Below are 18,326 nucleotides of genomic sequence, written 5' to 3'. Positions count from 1 at the left end.
CTTTTTGGGATCGGTTTGTCCATTTGATGTTCGGACTTTTCACGTATAGATGCTTATATACCTTTCTCGCCCATCGTGTATCTTCAATTGTGTCTAAGCTTTGTTCAAATTTCAACTTTGCGATCGCATCTCTTTCCTCGAAAACTTCCCAGCCCATTCCTCCATGCACTGCTTCATTTGGTGTATTCCCGTGTGCCCCCAGTGCCAGTCTACCCACGCTCCTCTGCCGACCCGGCAGAGGAGCGTGGGTCGACTGGACCTTAGGTTTCATGCATAACACCGCATTGCCAAAAGACCACCCCGGCAACGTGACTCCTTTTCAGATTCCCCTAACAACTTTATATATATTGTAATTTCATAGTGCACTATAAGCTTCGTAATTGCTGCATTCCTTTTCCTCATATTTAGCACATTTTCTTCCTGGTCTTCTAAGTATTTTTTCCCTCATTCAGCCTTATTTATAGGTATTTATACCCATCTACGTGTCATTCTACGTGTCTCCCTACTATCATCATCTTCTCTAGATGATGATGATGATAATAGTTATCAAGGTTGCCATACTGACTTTTGGAAAGGGTCTATAATCCACGCCTTCTGTTTCTGGAGCTGTCAGTGACCATAGATCAACATGAAGCTCTGACGTCTCACTGCTGCGGTGGCGCTGCCGTAGCCATGACGCATGCGCAGACGCTTCGCCTTACGTCAATCTGGTTTCTACGCACGCGAGGTGCCCCCACCAGGTGTCAGCACACGTGCACGTGTTAGTGTACGGGATGATAATAGTTTTAATAATAATTGCGTATCTGAGATTAACCGAAAATATTTTACCGGGATAAGGTCGTCAGCCGTGGCGGATATTAGGACACAAGTGTATAGCGTAATAATTGCCGAAATGACTAGAAGTTAACTAAATCATTATTGTTTTTTCATGTTTTCTAACCAGCTCGCAAATATGCAGTACCTTTCGTAATAAGCATGTGCCCACAACACAAACAAAGACGACACGTCCCTCTCATGGGGAAATTCACGAGCCATTTCGTTTGGGCTATCGGTTCATTCTTTTTTCTGTAACTAACCGCTGGTTTTACAACTGTTTTTACGTTCAAGGAAAATTCGGCGGTAAAAGAAGAAATAGCAGCGAAGGGTTTCAGTTAAGGCATGTCCTGTTTGGCAACTAGGTCATCACACAAAAGTGTCAAAATGTCTTTTTTTTTTTGTTTTTCTTTTTAATTAAGTTGAATGATTGACTTAGAGAACGTTGCCCAAGTACACTAGACTCTCCCACAAAAGAGCAGACGTTTTATACACCAATGTCGAGAGCAGACAGAAACAATCTAGCAAGGTTACAACTTGCTGTGGGCCAAACTTTACTACCGCTGCGCCACGCGATCGCAATAAAGGTCGTCTTTCTTTTTACGATGAGGTCTCCGTCTGTTACGCAAGTTTGAGGATGTATAAAACGCACAGCGGTCGAGAGGAGCAAACACATAACGCTGATTTAGCGCTGCATCCAGCTCTCGGTCAGCGCTTATCCAACATTCAGAGCACCGCTGACTCAGCGGCGCTGCACTGTGTGCGAGAACCCGTCCGTATTCTTTGATGGTTACCCTATAAGAAATTTAACGCTGCGCAACGTCGTACGAATGATACGTTTCAATTGAGCAACGCTGTCCCTCGAAGGGACACATGGTCGTTGATCCCGCCTTCCCCAAACGACGTGTCCGAATACGATGTCTCGAGACCTTTTCGGTCTGACGCTTACGACGTTACAGCTCCGAAAATGACACGAATGTCCAAAGAGGATTCGCCGACGTTGCAAGCAATAATCGTCACGACCGTCGCTTTTGCGTTACGCCGTCGGAGGTGGTCGTCTCGACACATCATTCTGCGGGATGCACGCAGGCCTTCCTTCGGAATTACTGCCAGAATGGGCTGACGGGTTTTAGGTGAAGCAATAAAGGAACGAGAAAAATGAAATAGGGAAAAGAAATAAGCGGGTTGTTGTTTTGCATAAGCCCTCAGTCAACGTGTGTTTAACGAGCGCTCCATCCTTCTCGCCCGTGGGTTGTGTCGTAAAACCCGTTCAAACGCCCCTGGTGGTTCCGTGCCGCACTGTATTCACCTGTCGTTTGGCAAGCGCTCTTTTTACGACACTGGCAAAGACTCCGTTTCGGATCACAGTGCACACCGACGACACCGTAACGCGCGTATCTGCTGTCGTCCGTATCGACGTTTCATTTTTGTGTTCGATGTTTTTCATATCTTGTCGTTGTGTGTTCTTTCATTGTCCCGTTCCCACTGCGCTGCTTCTAGAGCTCTTTACGTCGATCGCTCGTCGGCACGTGTGCTATGTTTTATGCCCTTAGGTGGCGTGGCGGTCGCAAGCAGGAATCGAGACGGAAGGGGAAAAAAACAACTAAACTGCCTCAAAAATAACGATTGCCAGTAATTCTATTGTATCTAGAACTTGTGTGATTTCCCATCGAGTTACTCGGACAGAGAAGTAAGAAAGTAATCAATAGCTGAGAGATTTCTGATAAAAAAAATTAATAATTCACTTCTGACAAGCGGTAAGTCGCTGCTCGTTCTTCTATTTATTTTTTTCTGCTCCTAAAATTGCGCGGGGGAAAAGCTAACGCGTGTTCCATAGTTTAAGAACGCCAGGAATTCGCTCTTAGCTATATGTCCACAAAGCACAAAAATGTTTGCACCTCCCCTTTAACACCCTTATACTGCATCGTTTTTCAGCGTGCGTCGTTTTACTGACCTTTGTTATGACCAATGACGCCCACTCCCTTAAACCCAATATTTACTGCGCAATAATCTTTCTGTGACATTGTATTTTACATCATCCAATAAAGGATATTTACGTAAACGCGGCATATACGTCCTAAATTTTATGAGTCACTTTCATTGGTATTATAAATTATTAAAAAAAATATGAAGAGGAAAAAAAAGGTGGAGTGTAGACACGACATTACGAAATCGGTAGCAGCCGACGCTGGTGGGGTCCCGATTCTGGAGAGTTCGCCTCCAAACTCCCGACTGACACTTCGAAAGGTTGAACATTTGGCAAAAGCTCCCAGACAACACAGCTCATGATGTCTCAAACCCGAGAGAGTGGTGAGGAAGAAATGGGAAACCTTAACGTAAAAAAAAAAAAGAGGTATCGGAGAAGACATCTCAGTCTCAGACGTCTTCTCCTGTGCCCTTTTTCTTCGACTTCAAAGTTTCCTATTCTTTCCTCACCTTGGGTTTTAGACATCACGATTAATTATCACCAGCTCGCCTGCACACTCACTCTCTTTTGAAGGCTCTATACTTCGTTTCAGCTTAAATCCAGACGCAGACAACGCTACAAGCTAATGGGACCAACCAAACAACGTCAAAAACGCAAGTCACTCATTCTTTTCTGTTTATGATTGGTCTAGAGATGATAGAGCACGCAAGGAAGCATAACAAACACAATGACGGCGCGCTTTTGACTATGTCTACTTCGTCTCATCAGCTCTTATCGAAGTAAAGTACTGGAGTTTCTACGTCAGCAACCTGAGGCCAGAGCGGGGCTCTGATTGGACACGATTGCTACGTCAGCGCTCGGATAGGGCTCGTTTCGTCACTGATTGGACAGGAGTCCCCGCCGAACGCTGACGCAGCACTCGTTTCCAATCAGCACCCGTTCTGCCCTCCGGAAAAGGGACGTAGAAACTCCATCCCTCGTGACGCTTTGCGCGTTATTCGTACGCTGCACGAAGTAGTTCTCGCAAGATATGGTTGTCTGAAAGAAGCGATGAGTTTGACTTTTGAAGCGTGTACGTCTCGATGAAATAACGTGCCGCTAATCTAAGATGCAACTACATATATCTTGATTCAACACTGGAACGAGAAGATTAATAACGTCCGGTAAAAAAATTTCTACTACGGTTTTTGAGGTAAATGTGCGTATAGGAGGTATTGAGCGTCGTATCCATGTGGCCTGTTCTCACTTGTCAGCGGTCGGTGACACGGTTCCCTCCACCGTGAAGTGATAACCGGCCGCGATTTGGTTTCCCAGGGTTACGTGCATGTGGTCGGGCTGAGGAGAAAAGGAGAACACAGGTCCTCGGTCACACAAAATATAGGGAACTTTCATGGCGGCAATATGAAAGTGAAAAGGTGATTATCTAGCTGAAGCAGCAGGCCTGGATGAGCATCGTACCGGCGTGTGCGGTTGTGTATGACTGCTGCGTGGTCCACGCTAAACACCCCAGGCTAACGGTTGTACTGCGCTGGATAAGTTTCTCGTCTACAGCTGAGAGATAAATCGCACGTTAAGGCAGGCTAACTTCCGGCTGTCTAAACATACATACAGCACGATTACTTACATGGCGAAAATGTTGCAAAATGCTTTAAACCTCTCCCTTATAAAAAAAAAAATCTCCTAGAAGTGTGGTGCCTGGAACGAGTATCCAACTGGTGTGTTGCGTCCTATTCATCGTATATACCAAAAGTGGTCCACAAATGGCAGCGAATAACGTCACAGTAGCCGGCGTGCCCCCATGTTGTCGGACGTCGCGATCCTGGCGGTTTTTGTTAAAAGTCCCCGTAAAAAAGTACGAGCGAACGCCAGCGTCGCTGTCGTCACGAAGTCCCAACCCAGGACTACCGAAGCTTCCGTGTACTGTCAAGCTGGAGCGCGACCTGCAGCAGAACAGACGTCTGCCGCTTCTACCATTGCTGCTGTGACACCGCCAGGATCGCGGCCATCGACAGCGTGACACTTGTATGACGTCATCAGGCGGAAATCGCGGGAGCATTTCTTGGGACGCGGTGAAAACACCAGAAGTCGGAAATGCGTTCTAGGCCCCGCATTTCATAGCATAAGGTCACCACCAGTTCCCAGTAAAAGAGCGTGAACCTCGTAGGACTGCACATCTCGGAATAAACGCTTCACGCTTGCAAAGCGTCGGACAGTGATTTGTGTTTGTCTTTAGCAAACTAGCTTCTTTTTTTTTTTTAATTAAACGTAGATAAAGCACCATCGGCTCTTTCCTCTTTTGAGCACCGCTCCCGTGATGCGACGGTTGCACCCGCGCACTTGGGAAGACTCCCTAGAACTCTGTAGACTGTATTCCTCTTTAAACACCAAACTGCGCAGCGTTACGCAGCGTCATCACTGTGGAAATGTGGCAGGAAGGTGCAACAATTCCGAGTCCAAAGAAGCTAGGTGACAAAGCGGATGAAACATGACTGAGCGATAAAGATCGCTCTGCTCGCAGCGGAATGCGCCACCTAGCCAGCTTTTCTTTTTCTATCAATGCTGATAATATAGATATTAAAGTTCAGACTCATAGTAGTACAGTTTAATATAACTTCAGTTCCGTGTGACGCCATGCGGCTCTTCGCAATTGTTGGAGCACGCATTCTGTTCTTGGAGTCACCAGGAAGGGAATAAAAACATAAATGGGCGGGGGGAAAAAACTTGACTACGATCCTTATATATGCACTGCAAATCAGATACCCAAGAAAGTGAAGAGAAGTTTCATTTCGAGCTTTTCGTCGTGTTTTTGTAGCGCGTTCCCCAGAGACGCCAAGATGTAATAAAGGATATGGAACGCTCGGGGCGCTGGAAGCGTAGCTTCTGCTTCGTTCTCAATCTGTTTTTGACAATAATCAGTAGCAGGATGAGAACAACAGGGAGGTCTTTCGATTGTCGCAGCTCCAGTGCGAGCTTCCTATTTTTGATAACACTTCAGTGCCTCGTGAGCTTCGAGTTTGAACGCGCAACTAAAGCACAGCGGAAGGTATCTTGTTAACGTAGCAGCTTGGGTGAGTTGGTTGCACATGATAACACACACCACAGCGGACTATAGCAAATAACACTCACACCTTACACACGAAAAATAAAGCAAAATTCAAACAAACCGCGCTGACTGACAACTCTTTTTATATAACTTTGTCTTCTTCAACATCTAGCATCACCGAATTTCCCAATTCACGCGCACCGATCTCCTAGATGCCTAAAAATGTTTTCTCTTTTTCTGTCAGGTGTAAAGATGGTGTACTTATACAGTTGTTATAGTTCCTGGCGATATGTGCTGCTTCGATAATTTCTCGAGTTAATTGGTTCCTGTTCCTGCCTAAAATTGTACAGGATGGCAAGTGAACCTCGCACCCACAATCCCGGCAGTGTATGCCTAGATGCCCTGAGTTGGCTCTGGAGCTGTTGTTGTTGTGTTCCCGGAGCCTATCGTTAAGGCATCGTCCGGTCTGACCAATGTACACTTTCCCGCACGAAAGGGGAAATGAGTACACCACTTCATCGGCACACTCAACGAACCTGTTCTGATGGTTTTCGGTGCAGCATACTGTTCGGTGGAAATCAGGTGAGTTGCCTTGTTTACACAAGTTGCCAAGCTTATTGGGAGCAGTAAAGACGACAGTGATGTTGAACTTGTTTGCAATTTTCTTGATTCCATGGGAGAACCTGTGGAATGTGAGTGTGCCGATGAAGTGGTGTACTCATTTCCCCTTTCGTGCGGGAAAGTGTACATTGGTCAGACCGGACGATGCCTTAACGATAGGCTTTGGGAACACAACAACAACAGCTCCAGAGCCAACTCAGGGCATCTAGGCATACACTGCCGGGATTGTGGGTGCGGCGTTCACTTGCCATCCTGTACAATTTTAGGCAGGAACAGAAACCAATTAACTCGAGAAATTATCGAAGCAGAACATATCGCCAGGAACTATAACAACTGTATAAGTACACCATCTTTACACCTGACAGAAAAAGAGAAAACATTTTTAGGCATCTAGGAGATCGGTGCGCGTGAATTGGGAAATTCGGTGGTGCTAGAGGTTGAAGAAGACAAAGTTATATAAAAAGAGTTGTCAGTCAGCGCGGTTTGTTTGAATTTTGCTTTATTTTTCGTGTGTAAGGTGTGAGTGTTATTTGCTATAGTCCGCTGTGGTGTGTGTTATCACAGCGGAAGACAACGAACGCGCTTCTGAAAAAGCGTGCATCTCAAAGTGACGCCATTCCGTAGTAATCTCGTCAAAAGCTACATTCATTTCTTTTTTTTTTCTTTTTTTAGTGTTTGAACGTATAGGAAGACTGCGTGAGTACCTCTGAAACCGCCAGACCGCGCTAGCTGTCGCCCAGTTAGTTGTAAAAGTCCACCAATTCTACTACTCACTGGGATTCCCACATGGTGCACAGTATATCTTACCCATTCTGGCTTGAAGATGCTGACGGAGGCCACGAAAACATCGCCAACGATGGAGAAATACTGACATTTGTCGATTTCGAGGTCCGCTTCTTGACGGAAGGACAAAATTCTGTCGTTGAGAGTGACCTGCAAACAGAAAGAGAACGCGCTGCAATCACATCATGTGCAGCCATTTCATATTATATTTTTTCGCACAGAATGTGTTTATAGGTTCATCTCCATGAAAAAGCCCTTACGTCCCAGCGTCATATTCCGACGTTAAGGCAACATTCAGATTGGTGTTCGAATCGCAACTGCAAAGCGGATCCGCTCATTTTCATGATCAAGTGCGCGTGAATGTGTACTGCATCGTTTGGCGACCGCGTTTGCAACCGCTTCGAGTTTGCGGTTGAGTCGCCAGTCTGGTTCACACAGCATCGTCTTCTTACATTACCTTACGAACGCTTACGTCTAAGTCACTGGGACAATCAGTGCCTCGGGAGATAAGAATAGCCGAACTCTAACAATGCCTAGAGCTCAGCACGCGTTTTCAACTTTGCCAACTCCAGCGCGTGGCTATGATTACCGTTGGCGGCATAGGATAGGCACCATGACACGTGGCCGCTTGTTCTGGCTCCGAGTTGAGGGAATGAACGATGCTGATATTTCTCGAATTTACTTGGCAACTGCCACACTCCTTAGCAAGGGAAACTAAAGCAACTTTATTCGGTTATTAACGTTAGCATGTGATTCTGAGTAGTATTTAGAGATAGTAAAAAAAAAAACCTTTCATGGTCCCTTTAAAGGGACCATGAAGACGATTTGGATGTTCAGTTTAACATTTCAAATAGATTTCAAATGTCTTCAAGGTACGTTGACGAAGTTTTAGCGCGAAGTAGCACTTGCGTGCCGCACAAATTAATTAAAAATATCGAGGAATATTCACACCGGGACCGATGACAGCGACGCCTGAGACTTTGAAAACAAAATCCAGCGTCTGACTCAGGTGGACCGTGAAATCAATGTAGGCTCGTCAGGCGATTCTTCGAAGTGAACGGGGCTCGCTCGTCTTTGTTTTCAATCGTTAATTGCAAAAAGAAAAAAGCGTTATTTTTTATATTTACAGCGAAGAGTGCAAATTTTTCTCAAAAAGAATGACTTCAATAGAAGCACTATTTCATTCCGCGGGCCGTGGACTCAAAACAAAAGAAGAAGAAAAACCTGAAAAACCGAGCGCCTTTTATTCGCGAAAAATGGGCGGTGACTGACTTGAAAAGCATTTAGTCTGGCAACAACGTAAGATTTTTCTCTAATTTTGTATTCAGAAGGCACTCAGAAGGCACTCGTTTGGTTTCGATGGCTCTCGTGCTGTCTGTTGGGGTCCATCGTAAGGTGAAGTGGATTGTCGTCACCGCTCTTGTCAAGTGACCGAACTGACTAGACCTGCAGAAAGACAGTTTCGTGACATGGTCTACACGGTCCCTCGTGCTGCGCCGTAGAGGTTGTACTTTCTCAGAGGATGTGTTCCTGCCACTGTGCATGGAGTCGCTTTCAGCAGAGTACTAGCCGTGTTGCTGTGCAGGTATTTGGAGAATACAGTACATAATATAGCTTATTTCTGCGCCACGCAAGAACTGGACATTTTTATGGTCTTATCAAACAAACACGCTGGCCGCGTATGTCCTAGAAAACAAATGCAAAAATGTTTGGCAAAAAAGTTTAGTGGATTTACGTTTTGTTGTTTGTTGCGAGCCACGTGGTCGAAAGACCGATGTTTTAAACAAGCAATGACATATCAAGGGGCTTTCTGGATGTTTGCAGTACAATGTTAACAAAGACTTTGTGACACCAGCGCTCCGCTTAGTAAAATTAGTGCTTTTTTTAGGCATTTTGCATTTTGTTGCAATTGTCTAGGCGTTTGATAATGTCAGCTTTATAGTGCGTATGCCGGCAGCACAATGTATCTGTCAAGAGCCAATTTTTTGGTTTCGGAATTAAAGGAATGGAATGGAACGATTCAGTCATTCTAGGAGTGGGAATGGGTCCTGTGTCCCCATTCCTAGGAGTTGAAAGGAATCGAATTATCGAAAGCTCTAATTCCCCGGAATGGAATTGGAATGGAATGGAATATGGAATGGGGGTACCCATTCCGCAACACTGCTTGATATACGTACAGCGGCACGCAATATGAATCTATATTCGTAATGCGACGGTGTACGTATTACCTCTTCGTCTGCTGGTCCTCGTCTTTTCACGCTGTTTTAGAGCGCAGCTCTAAAACAGCGTGAAAAGTTGGATATAGAATGTCATAAAAGTTGGATATAGAATGTCATAAATTATTCTAGTCTAGCTGAGCTTAGGGGGCTAAAATGTTTCGTTAAAGTCGATACGAAATTGTTTGAGTGAAATGAAAAATAAATGCGGAAGTCCTTCTCACACTATACCTTTCTCGCACACTGTATACGACTATAAGATACAAACTTCTACAAAGAAACAACCTAAAAAAAAATAAAAAAACGCGTAAACTATTTTTGCAAGCTCCAAAGTAACCGTACGGATGGCACGCCGTGAAGTCTGGCGCTACAGACACGCTCTTGTCGGGGTCATTACGGCGACTTTGGGCGAGAGATAAGCTGCATCCCGTCGACGAGGCAAATTAATAGTTTCCCTGGGTTATTAATGGCCTCCGTCATCTGATCAATACTTGTGGGGTACTGCTGCTTCGCCGCGACGCACTAAAATTAATTGCCAAGACTTCCGGGAGCTTGGTGTGTTTTTGTTTTAAATTTGTTTTTTATTTGCGGTTCTCTGAAGCTACATCGCTACCTGCTTCATTTAGGGAATGTACTTAACTCATTCTCCGCTCTATAGCATTGATCGTTTTTTTAAGCGTTGAGTTTTAAGCGAGTAACATTATACCTGTTTTAATGAGGTTTAACCGCTGTTCTTTTATGCGCTTAATTGGTTGAGATTACATTATGCTTACTTGGTTGGCAAACAAGTCGAGTTCGTTTACCATATATGATTTCGTTTGCGTGTTTATAGCTTCATAACCAATTTTGTATCCACTTGAAACAAAAAAAAAAGTAAATTCAGTAAATTATGCAAAATAAGGCCACAGAAGCCTTGAACGGGACGCTACGAACTCCAAAACATCACTCATATATCGATATCTCAAACGAATGGCCGTACTTTTGGAAAAGAAGGGCGCGATCAAGCGAGGTCTTTGACGTCATTGTCCCCCGGGAGAATTTGAGAGTGAGGGAAAGCGGCCTCGCTTCTCTCCTCTTTGCTTCGGTTCACCAGCTCGACGACACGTAGCGAGGAGGAGAGGGAATGGGAATCGTGACGTGCCTTGCCTCGTCGGCCGTGTTCAATATTCGCGCAACTCTTTTCCAAAAATACGGCGATCCGTTAGAGACATCGTAGTATGAGTGATGTTTTTGGGGTTTTGCATCGTCCCACCTATCCGTCCAGCCTTGTTTTGTGAGCTAGAAATTTCAACTCTGTATTCCTTTAAAGGGCAGCATTTCCATCTCCAGCAACGCGTAAAAATGTGGTTCGTTTTGTTGTCTAATTTGTTTTCGTCTAATTTTTATATTAGTTTTTCTTATATTCTTACGTAATCCTTGATCCTCCTTAAATCGTTTCGGCCATTGGGAAGCATGATTTGTACCACCATCCAATCAATGGCCATACAATTCAGCTACTTTTTTCGCCACTGCACTCGCCACCCCCGTTAGAACAATGAACGCTTTCGTATGCGAACGTGCTCGACGAGTGCAGTGGAGACAGAGCTTTAGGTCCCCCCTAATTATTCCAACCAGAGCTTTGCGTTCTGACGCCCCCCTGTGCCGATCTCCGTCTCCTCCTCTCTCTCAGTTTCTACCCGCATAGTCACGGAGAAACGCGGGGTGCGGCTTATGTTCTCGCTTCCTGCTTCGTGATTGGTTCTTTGGCGTTCTCATCGGGCAATGCTGCAATCTCATTGGCTGGTCGTGGGGAACGATAATAAGATGCTTAGGAGTCGCCGCGCCCTGCGCTTCTTGAAGCCTGAGTGACTCTAGTCGGTTACAGAAGCTCCTCCCACAAGCGTGATGCACCCGTTTCAAATCCCTCCGCCATCGAAAGAAGAGTTCACTGGAAACGCTCCTTGGTCCGCTCCAATGGATTCCAACTTGTCTCCGATCCCACCTTTTAAGAATGCGACCTTCGTATTCATCGGATGGGGAAGCGAGCCCCTGAAAGCAGCCTTTGTATCCATCGGAGGGGGAAGCTAATCCCCGAAAGTCGTATTTGTTTCCGTCGGAGGCGGAAAACTCTAATCTCCCTCTCGTGGCTTCCACAATGCTAAAACAAAGTCGAAAGATAAAGCAAATATTTACAGGAAGGCAAAACCCTCTCCCGTGTTAGTCACGACGTCACGGAAACGATGGGACGCTATTGGATGCGGAGGTGGCGGAGGGATATATGATTCCCTTTGAGGAACATTTGCCGCTACCTTCTTGACCTGTAACGTACTATAGAGTGGTTCTTCTCAATTGGTTGAACTCGTGCAACGAAAGAACGAGTTTTTCTTTTCCGAAAACGACAACACCGTGCTGTGTTCACTCGGAAATTTCTGTAGCTTGTGAAGCAGTCTTGCATACGTTACTTGGAAGAAAAAAAAAGTCATCGTTCGCATTATTGTTGTGTGGAAAACCTGCTCAATTAGATTAATCGATTACTTGGGAAAAAAGTAATTAGGCGTTACTTAAAAAGTAACAGATAATTTTCCAATTATACTTCAGAGTTTCAAAACGGCAGGTTTTTCTGCCGTTTTGAAAAAGGTATTTTTTTTTGTACTGTCCATTATTAAATTAAAGTCAGCGAACTATAAACTGCGCGTGTCTTCTTAAGGCTGCGGTCCCACGGCAGCCATCTTGAACAAGGCGTTAGTTCAACCAATAGATGGCGACACGCACCCGTGGGGTGGCCGAAACATTGGTTCACAGTGGGATGGCTCGAGCACCATCACGTTCCCCTCGTGGCCTTGCTCGCGCCGCTGCCAGCTGTGCTCAGCTGGCTCAACTAGCGTGGCCCAGCAAACGACTGTATGCGAGAATGTCAGGCTGGGTATAAATTGTTCTCTGATATAGGGAGATGCGGTTCGGCGGTTGTAACGGGCTTTCGCGATAAATCTTACCAAGAAGGAATCAAATGTTGATTGACGTGTCAATATTCTATCAATGAAAATTTATTCTGCAGGAGTGCACGCTCAGTAGACTCAATCTTCCAAGACACCAGTGGAAGCGAACGTCAAGTAAACTGCTTCGCGATTTAAGGTACTTACCTCACCATTTTAATGACGACTAAAATAACGTCACGAAATATTGTGATTCACGGGGTCCGGAAGATGTTGTATAGGTTCCCAGAAACTTTCTGGAAAGACTCGAAGTCTTCCTTGAGTTCAACGCCATCATGAACAGAAACTGAAAACGATCCACTATTCAGTCGGTGGGTGGCGAAACGTATCCGCATCTGCGGAGTCATGGTCGATGCGTACTCTAAGTGGCTGGAAGTTTACACGACGCCTGCCACGACGTCCAAACACCTCATTGACGTTCTACGGTCTCTTTTACCTACTTTTCTCTGATAACGCGCCAAATCTTGCTTCAAATAAAATAAACAAGTTTTTGAAGAAAAAAAAACCGGCATCAGGCATCACATTAGTGCACCATACCATCCTGCAACTAACGGGCAAGCAGAACAGATGGTGTGCGAAACGGAAAAATGCCCTCTTGAAGCTTACGGAAGAAGCAGTTCAGTGAAGAATCGCCAGGTTCTTGTTCCAGCAGCACGCGACGGTCTCATATTACGCGGTAAAAAAAAACGCCGAAGCAATAATCGGCGGACGAACAGCCACACCCCTCGATCTCATGATACTATGGCCTACGAACGAAGATCGAGAGATTCCCAGCTCGGGAGTAATGGCAGTTTTATCGGTCGGACAACTCGTCTACGTGAGGAACGGAAGTCGGGCCTTCCATGTAAAACTTGAGTAGAGAAGGCTCTACGTTGGTTGACCAGAAGGTGTCATACCTCTGAATACGTTGGATATCAATGCCCTTGAGTGTAAATATAACTAAATCACAAAACTCTCTTTGTGTATTGTGTAACTGCCCTTGTATTTGATAGTAGAAGCCATGGTGGGTGATTTGGACCTTTCACGCCAGGCTCCTTTTTCTTATTTTTCGCCTCATACTCCTTTGTGGTTTAAGTACGCTTCAAGAATCTTTTGGAACGGGGACACTTTACGTCAACGAGGCCATTTGTTCCAAGTAGTCAATCAGGGAATGCTGCTAGAAATCCGTCCCTCATATTAACGAATAAGCCGCACTTCTGCACAGTGCAGTTTTCCTGTTCCACGTACAGTTGTAAAGCAGCATCCTCATTGATTCTACCATATTCTGTTGCGGGTGAAGAAAGTCTTTGGGTACACGATACTTGAAACAAGTCTGGCACTGTACGTTGTGGTTCGGCACCCACTAAAATCGTCGTCCTTATAGAGCCTCATCATTTAATCATTACCTCGTCACCTCGTATTGCTCTTCATCAACAGTAAGTACAATAGGCTGCCGCCATATTACAATCCAAGAATTGAAAAATTGAGTCGTTCAGTCCTTCAGCAAATTTATTATTTATATAATGTTATTACGTTACATTACCTCGAGACGATCGACGTCCATCGTCGATCTTCAAATACTTATACCTGAATATAAATTAGACGCAGAAAGGGGGGGAGTCGGTGGCCGAGTGCATGGTCTAGCGCACACCAGCTCGGAGCACTTGAAGCGAAAGCTCGCGCTGCAGAACCCACCCCGCCCCTGCCCGTTTCGATCTTAAAGGAGCAATGCAACAATTTTTGTACTTTGCGCAAATACCGCTTAAAACGGATCCCCAACGTTAATGACCTATGAAACACGCGTTCGTTTTTCACCCCACGCAATAGGAGTCCCAGAAAAAAATTTAAGAAAAACGAGCAGCGTTCACCCCCTCAACTCGCAGCCAGAACAAGCGGCCACGTGATCTGGAGCCGATTATATGCCGCCAGTGTTGATCAGTCACGCGCTGGGGTTGGCAAAGCGCAGGACACGCGCTGAGTTCCAGACATTGTTATGGCTCGGCTGTTGTCGTCGTTGCAGCGATTGGACACGGGTCACAACCCGAATGCTTCTCGAGCTAGCAATTGTCACGAGCCCAAATCGAGTGCCCACGCAATGCTCGGGTCCAATCTATGAACCGCATTCAAATATCGTCACTTGGGTGTACTGCGATCCCCGAGTTACGTCATCAAATTTTGCAAAGGAGAGATTGAATGAAAATGATCGCTTTTGTCCTTGAAATTACACCGCAACAAAGGAGCCTCTTGGCCAGTGGCGTTGCGTGTGAGTATCCTTGAGTGCCAGGTGTGCCAGTAAGCTCGTGTAGAGAGAAAAACATTCCAACAGAATATCGTTGCACAGCTCCTTTAATGAGCATCGTACCGGCGTGCGGTCGTGTATCACTACTAGCGGCGAGATGTTTTGGTGGCGCCCTCCTATGGTTCCCCCTTGTGACGTCATTACCTTGCAAACAAAAAGTTCGATGGTGTTTGTAAATAGCATGGTGGAAGCTTGAAATCATTGCGCTCTCAAAGGAACACTGCCAACACCGTCAAAATTAAAGTTCTTTCATTCCTCTTATTTCCGTCGATGGTATACCCTTCCCGACGTCACAGTCAGCTCTTGGGCCAATCGTGGAAGGCCGACCACAGCGACGCTTTCGGTCGCGCACGTCGCCAACTGCGTGGTGCACGTTAAAGACCCCAGGTTTGCGGTTGTACCGCACTGGCTAAATTGCTCATCTACAGCTGAGGCACCAGACGCCCACTAAGGCAGACTGACTTCCGGCTGTATAAACATACACACAACAATTTGCAATTAGACGCATAATAACAAAGAACACAGCGTGCTGCCTCTTTTCTTTGGATGCCTTTTTTAAACCAGGGAAAGTTCGCGCGTTCTCTCTTTTGAGACGGTTAGAACGGTCGCGCATAAAAGCCGCGTTTTCCTACCCGGCCGCTTCCTCCTTTCGTTATGTGTAGTTGGTTATAACTAAATAAGCAATAATAATGGTGTATTATTCGTATTTAGTTTCAGTTTCAGTCAGGGAAAAGGAGTTTCGCGGGAACTTTAGAGCCAATAAATGAGCGGCGCTTAGAGTATCGGCACTCACTTCTCCGACAGTGTTGTGAACGCCGCCATTTTGGTACTTGTGCAGAGCAGGCGCAACTGCCGGTCGTCATGATTCAAAAGGGCGACATCCTCAGCATTAGATTCGATGTTAGGAAGCTCATGTAACGTTGCTTTGCTTTGTCGCAAACTGTTTAAAGTCGAGGACGGAAAAGCGTTACTTGTGATTTCAGAAAAGCTTAAAATAACTGGCAACCATGATTGTAAGCCACAATATGGTCAAGTGTCGCTACTCTAAAGCGTAGCTTATTTAATGACATTATTCATGCTCTTGTTGAAGAGGCTTGTAATACCTGGAGGGGCCATGACGTAAGCCCCGTGGATTCCACAAGCAACTACCTTTTGACACCTACCTCTTCCTCATTGTTCCCGCTTGCGCCAGTAAATTAGCTACGGTTCAGAGTAACGACACTTGGCCATATTGTGGCTTAAAATCATGGTTGCCAGTTATCTGAAGCTTTATCTAAAATCACAGGAAACGCTTTTCCGTCCTCCAAAAATGTTTAAACAACCCGCGACAGAGCATTGTAATATTCCATTAGCTTCCTAGCACCGCACCTAATGCTGAGGAAGTCGTACTTTCGGATCATGACGATCGGCCGTTGCGTTTGCTCTTAACAAGACCAAAAATGGCGGCGCCCAAAACAATTTTTGGGGAACGGAGTGCCGATACTTTAAAGCTCACTTAGTGACTCTAGGCATGAAGTGAACTGGGGTGTATTCTTTTCCTCTTCGTCTTTATTGTTTATTGATTTCAATCATATCAAATAATGAACACACTATATCACGCTACGCTTGTGTAATTATTTGTCTTAGATTTATTAAGCTGACTCACTACTTAAACCATTCATTTATCGATAGTAAATCTTACAATATATTTTTTTAATGTGAAGGTAAAAAGACACGGAGATTGATGATGATACAGACGCCAACGCCGCCCTCGGAAATTTTTTGAACATTAGAAATCAGCAGTTTGTCTGCCATCCGCCAGGTAGCGCAACAAAACACCCAAACAGTTTTTAATTGTTTTTAAAATTAGCTAAGCTCTACACCTATTAATAAACCAAAGCAAGATCATTGTGAAAATTTAATATATCACAATGTATATCTATTCCAAACAATAAATATTATTAGATGCCAATAAATCTGTTTGATGTCCAAAAAAGATATGCGTCAAAAACAGGTAAGTTTGAAGGGCTCCTGGAGCGTTATGACTTTGAAAATGAAAAAAAGCCGTCGTCCACCTCTTGGGCAACCATTGTAGCTCTAAATGTTATCAAAGATTTTATCATAGTTTAATTATTTCCTCAGCGGCATTTGAAGTACCATGACTCGAAGCACAAAAAAGTGCTACGTTTGATATAAAATATCTAAACAAAAAATTTTTACACAACATTAAATTTTTTTCTGAATATCACCAATAATAAGCACTACATCTGTAGCTAATTTCATTGTCCTAGCGCTTGTCATTAAAAACATATTTGTGCTAAAAAATGTCAATCTTAGGGCAATGTTTGGAGGGATGAAAAAAACAAAGTAGTGCAAATACCAAAAAAGTGTATCGTCACATTCTGCTCCGACATCATCTTAACAAAACTGCTATATTGGAACCGTGTTATCTTTAATGGATCGTTCATAAAACATGAACTAGGGGAGCAAGTGAGGGTCCGCGCCATCATATTCGCAACGCTACAAATGCGCATGAACAGTAAAAACCAACACACACATAATATCAAATGAAAGAGGATTGCATTGCCTTTCGAATGACATCAATCCCACAAAACAGTATTTAAAAGGAGATGAGTAATGACCTGCCGAAAAGTACCTGAACTGCCACATTCAGTGGGACCATGGCCTTAATCCAACGATTTTTGGTAAGCCATTCTCTTGCCGGAGTCTTGGTTCAAGTATTTCTAGGTAGCAAGATTGTACAGACAATAAGAACGCCATTAAAGAAGGGAGGGGAAAATAGTAACAGTTACAAGTAACTTTAGTTAACCATATGAAATAGCGCAAAAAAGACAAGAAATATACAGGACAAGCGCTTGTCCTATATGTTTCTTGTCCTTGTTTATTGCGCTATTTTATATGTTTAACTAAGATGAACCAACTAGCCCAACAACGTACCCTACCAAGTAACTTTAGTACATCCAAAAGTCATCAAATGATTACAAAGCTATTCCAAGAAGAAATCGATTACGAGTAGTTTGATTACTTCTGAGAGTACCGACGAGTCTGGTGTAAGGCAAGTAAGGTGTTGCCACGAAAGACGGTGACGGAAGGAATGTCACCTTGGCGACACCGTCGTCGTAAGCCTTGAGCCGAAGCACGACGGCGTCCGCGGGCGACAGCTCCACCGCGCCGCTGCTCTGGTCCGTGTACGTCTTGTGGACGTAGCTCCTCAGGGTGACCAGCGGATGCGGTGACAGCGTGGCGACCGCGGACAACGCCACGCGCTCTCGGGTCTTCTCCGGACGAAGGAGGAACTCGATGCTGGAGGGTGTTGCGCGAGAAACGGAGGAAAACGGACAAAATGATGACGTCACGGTTGAGGCACTAAGCAGAAATGAAAGATTCAGGGTGGAAAGAAAGTAAAACAAAATGGCAGCGATCTTCATCTCCTAAGTTTCATAGACAGGCACGCGGGTTTGGCGTCCCATCGATGCGGTGATGATGCTGCTGCTGTTGGCGGACGCTTCAGATCAGGCGAACGATCCTTTTTTTCAGCACACGCGCACGCCCACACCTGCGAGGCTCTCATCTGGACACCTGGCGAGAAAGTCACGAGGAATTCGGTGGCCGTGATTGGCCGGCTTTGCGTTTGAACCGGCCAATCATGGCGGTCGAATCTTTCGTCGACTTT

The 18,326-nt window shown here is 45.1% G+C and overlaps 1 protein-coding gene across 1 annotated transcript in view; it reads right to left on the bottom strand.

The window, feature by feature from the left end:
* Positions 1-17,817, bottom strand: part of LOC8037716 — a gene marked incomplete at its 5' end in the record, with an annotated part of 28,239 nt that extends 10,422 nt beyond the window's left edge. The window contains 3 exons of the mRNA XM_040210999.2: positions 3,987-4,075; positions 7,212-7,337; positions 17,755-17,817. Of these exons, the coding sequence (XP_040066933.2) occupies positions 3,987-4,075; positions 7,212-7,337; positions 17,755-17,817 (278 nt within the window). The remainder of the gene's footprint in view (positions 1-3,986; positions 4,076-7,211; positions 7,338-17,754) is intronic.
* Positions 17,818-18,326: the final 509 nt, after the last annotated feature.

Source organism: Ixodes scapularis, unplaced genomic scaffold (assembly GCF_016920785.2).
Source record: "Ixodes scapularis isolate PalLabHiFi unplaced genomic scaffold, ASM1692078v2 PGA_scaffold10__122_contigs__length_95168666, whole genome shotgun sequence".
In the NCBI taxonomy this organism is placed as follows: domain Eukaryota; kingdom Metazoa; phylum Arthropoda; class Arachnida; order Ixodida; family Ixodidae; genus Ixodes; species Ixodes scapularis.
Note: the sequence above shows the minus strand (reverse complement) of the source record. Positions and strands in the feature narration are given on the sequence as shown.